General features: G+C 48.8%; 1 protein-coding gene across 1 annotated transcript in view; it reads right to left on the bottom strand.

The window, feature by feature from the left end:
- Positions 1 to 3,981, bottom strand: part of CDC37 (cell division cycle 37, HSP90 cochaperone) — a 13,996-nt gene extending 10,015 nt beyond the window's left edge. The window contains exon 1 of the mRNA XM_006161546.2: positions 3,861 to 3,981. Coding sequence (XP_006161608.1) covers positions 3,861 to 3,962 — 102 coding nt within the window. The 5' untranslated portion in view covers positions 3,963 to 3,981. The remainder of the gene's footprint in view (positions 1 to 3,860) is intronic.
- Positions 3,982 to 3,987: the final 6 nt, after the last annotated feature.

The following is a 3,987-nucleotide window of genomic DNA, read 5'->3' as shown; positions in this document are numbered from 1 at the left end:
GCAAGCGCATACGCCCTATAGCAAAAACCTCTCAAATAAATAAATAAATAAATAAATAAATAAATAAATAAAAGGACAGAGAGAAGGAAAGTGAGAAAGCAAGCCACCAGGTCCAGGGCGCGAACCACAGTCGGCTTCGTGGGAATCCAGCACCTTAACCACCACGCCACCTAGTGGTCCCAATAAGTATTTTTTTTCTTACTCTTCCTAAAAATTATTTAATTTCATTTATTGTTACTACTACTACTACTCTTATTATTACTATTATTTTAATTCACCAGAGAGAGAGAGAAAGGGAAAGTGAGAAAGCAAGATGCCAGCCCCAGGACTTGAACCACGGTCGACCATGTGGGAGTCTGGCACCTTAACCACAATGCCACCTGTGGACTCCCCCCTGGGGTGTCTTTCACGCTGTAGGATCCAAGATTCAAACAGTGTAGTCAGCTATATGGGATCCAGCTGCCTTACCCACGCCATTGGCTGGGCTCTCTCTCACTCCTTTTTTTTTTTTTTTAAAGAATTATTTATTTATTTAATTCCATTTATTGTTATTATTTTTAATTTGACCAGACAGAGACAAGAGGAAGAGAAAGAGAGAAAGCAAGCTGCCAGGTCCAGGACTCAAACCGCTGTTGGCCACGTGGGAACCTTTAACTACCTTTAACCACCATGCCACCAGTCAGCCCCCACAGATAACTCTTTTTTTCTTTTTAAAAAGGAGCCGACTGGCTCTGTAATGCATTGAAACATACCGCGTACAGGCAGCCAGATCCCACAGAGCGACTCCATTTGGAATCTCCCGCCGGGCTGGGCATGTGTGTAAGTACCTAGAGTCCCACGGGCTGGAGGACTGGGGGACTGGGGTAAGGATATGGCCAGGCCCCATAGAGGGTGTTTCCTCGTCTCCCTCTCTCACTCTCATGTGTGCACACGTGGACTCTACTGTGAATAAAGGAGAAAGAAAAAACACAGAGGAGGCAAGATTTGAACCTGGGCAGTCAGTCTGTTCTCAAAACCACACCACCAGGCTACCTCTGTATGAATTCCCTCTCCGCCTCCAGAATGCTTGCTCCCTGCCACGTCTTGTAACAACTTCTTTTCGGACCTAGTCTCATTTCGTTCTCTTTTAATAGAAACACAACTTCTGTAAGGCGGCTTCAAGAAGGCTCCGGAAGGGCTGGCCCTGCGGCCTGCTGGGTGAGCCAGATCCCACACAGCGACAGCCCACAGTGCAGTCTGAATCCAGGGCCCTGGTGGTTTGAAAGACATGCTAGGGGAGCCGGCAGGAGGCTCGGTGGTAAAGGGAGCTGGACTCCCACAGGGCCGACTGCGGTTCGAGTCCCAGACCTGGCAGCTTGCTTTCTTTTTCGCTTTCTCTTTTTCTCTCACTCTGTCCCTCTCTGGTCAAATAATTAATAAAAATAATTATTTAAAAGCAAAAAAAAAAGAAAAAAAAAGAAAAAAGAAAAATAGAGGCTGGATATGTCTATGCGTGCCCCGAATCCTGAAGGATGAGGAAATGGAGAACGGTGTGGTTCACTGAGGGGTGCTTTCTCCCCCTCCTTCTCTTTCTGGCAAGTGCACACAGTTTCTAATCAATTTTTTTTAAGTCATGAGAATTACTGAGGCTAGCAGGTGGCGTGGTGGTAAAGGCACTGGGTTCAAGTCCCGGGCCTGGTGGCTTGCATTCTCACTTTCCTTCTCTCTCTCTCTCTCTCTCTCTCCTCCTCCTCCTCTCCCTCTCTCTCTGTTCCTCTCTGGTCAAATTTTAAAAATAAATAAATAAAGTTAAATAAAATCATTATTTAGAAATTTATTTTTTAATTTAAAAAGGTGGCTATAAAGCCATGAGAATTACATGTTACACAAAAACTGCAGCAATTTCAGGACCAGCATATGGCACGGTGGTTAAAGACGCTGGACTCCCACATGGTTGACTGCAGTTCGAATCTTCAATCTGGCGGTTTGCTTTCTTACTCTCTCTTTTTCTGGTCAAGGTAAAAAAAAAATCATAATAATAATAAAATAAAGTTAAATTAAAAACAATTCTGTAAGAAAAAAAAAAGTGTAGCATTTTCAAAAATGTCTTGCACCAAAATAATCTTGTACTATAGTTCTATTTTTTCCATGAACTTTTTAGAAGTCTCCTCTTGTTATCCCCAAGACTCAGAGAAGTCAGTCCTGCCCCCACCATTGAGTAAGGCAGCAAGCGGCAGGGCCGGGATTAGAACCCAAGCTTGTTGGTGACTGACACTGGTGCCAGGAAGAGGAGGGCGTGGTACAATGATTACATCTGCAAGACTGGGGATGCCAACCAGCCTCTCTCACCCTGCAGGACCAAAGCCTTCTCTCCTTCTACACAGTAGTAAAGATTAACCTCTTTATGCGACAGAAATAGGTCTGCCCAAGAATATTCAGAGCTTTGCGGAGGTCTTAAATATTTCAGAATAAAATGTTACACACCAGAAGAAATAGAAGCGCTAAGATGTTCAGCCCACACTCCAGTGGCTTGCCCAGGAGGTATGCTACCCAGAAGTTGCAGCTTGGAGGAACAGGTTTGGAATAGTGAGTAATGCCATGTCCCAGAAGGATGGAGAAAGGCCCTTCGAGAGTTTCTAAAGAAATGACTGGGAGTTGTGGTATGGAAGGGTGAGGTGAGAAATTCCCAAACAGCAGGTTGAGGTCTACACCCTCAGTTTACGAGTATAATGGCCCAGGTATGTGGGTGCAGGCATTTGGGTTTGAGGGAGCAGGAAGTCAGAACAGGAGTGGACTTGGGGCCACCCTGCTGGTCTGTAAGCAATACTCAAAAGAGAGAGGACTTGGATTACCCAGATTTGGGTTTCTAGGTTCTGGATTTGGGGCAGACTCAAAAGAAGGAGCAGTGAATTTGGAATCAGACCAGGAGGGTTACTGGGCGACACCAGGGCCCATTTGGATGTCCCCAAACAGCAAATGAAGCTGGCGACAAAAGAAAGGCAGGGTAGGCCTTGGGTCCTGGACTTGGTGGATAAAAGCTTCCACTGCAGGTGGAGAGTCATACAGGAAGCCAGTCTCAGGAGTCAGCGCCATCCCAGTCTGCAATACCAAGTGGGGACAGGGGCTCTGGCTGGGCCGGAAGCCACGTGGGCAGGATTTCCCGCAGTTAATGGGAAATGGGGGTCTACAGGAGGGAAAGCCAAAGGAGAGACAAGTGGAGGCTTGGGGGGGCGGGGGAGCTGGTGGTCGGCTCTTGAGGGAAATTAATTGCAAAACCCAAGCCCATAGACGTGGCAGAGGTTTTTCCTTTATAAAGAGGATCCTGGATCGGCATCAAGATCCCAGAAACAGGATGGCAGGGTGGGGGCAGAGTTCCTGGTTCTCTGGACGAGAATCCCCCAGTCCAGACCCCGGGAATCAGATCCCAGAATAAAATCAAAGTCAGGTCTAGACTTCAGTGGTGGAGAGGGACTGATGGGAGATCCCAGATCAGAAGTAGATACCCAGACGGGATTAGGGATCATCTTGGGGATCTAGACTCTAAGGCAGAGTCCTGGGTGCAAACGGAAAGGCCCAGACAGGATTAGGGAGACCCTCCTCCCCCCTCAAGGATCGTCTTAGGAGTCTAGACGGTAAGGAAGCCCTAGGGGTCAATCGGGAGTCGCGCGCAGAAATCGGAGCGAGGAAACCGGAGATCGCTGGCGGGGACTCGGTGACCCTGCGATACTGGGGTCCCGGAGCTGATCCGAGGGGCCGAAAGTCGGGACTGTGGAATGGGGACCACGGGCGTCAACGGCGGGGGTCCCTGGGCAGTATGAGTGGCCAGAACTCTGGAGCGGCATCCCGGGAGGGGGAAGGGGATGGGCGCGCGCGCGCTCTACCTGGTGCCGCCAGCGGAAGAGGCTGGCCGTGTCGATGTTGGGGTGCGTCTCGTCCTCATCGTCCGACACCTCGATGTGGTCCCACACACTATAGTCCACCATCTTGCCTCGGCGGACCCGCTTTGTC

Source organism: Tupaia chinensis, unplaced genomic scaffold (assembly GCF_000334495.1).
Source record: "Tupaia chinensis unplaced genomic scaffold, TupChi_1.0 Scaffold138665_1, whole genome shotgun sequence".
Classification (NCBI taxonomy): Eukaryota; Metazoa; Chordata; class Mammalia; order Scandentia; family Tupaiidae; genus Tupaia; species Tupaia belangeri.
The sequence above is the reverse complement of the archived record's forward strand: the minus strand, read 5'-3'. Positions and strand labels throughout refer to the sequence as shown.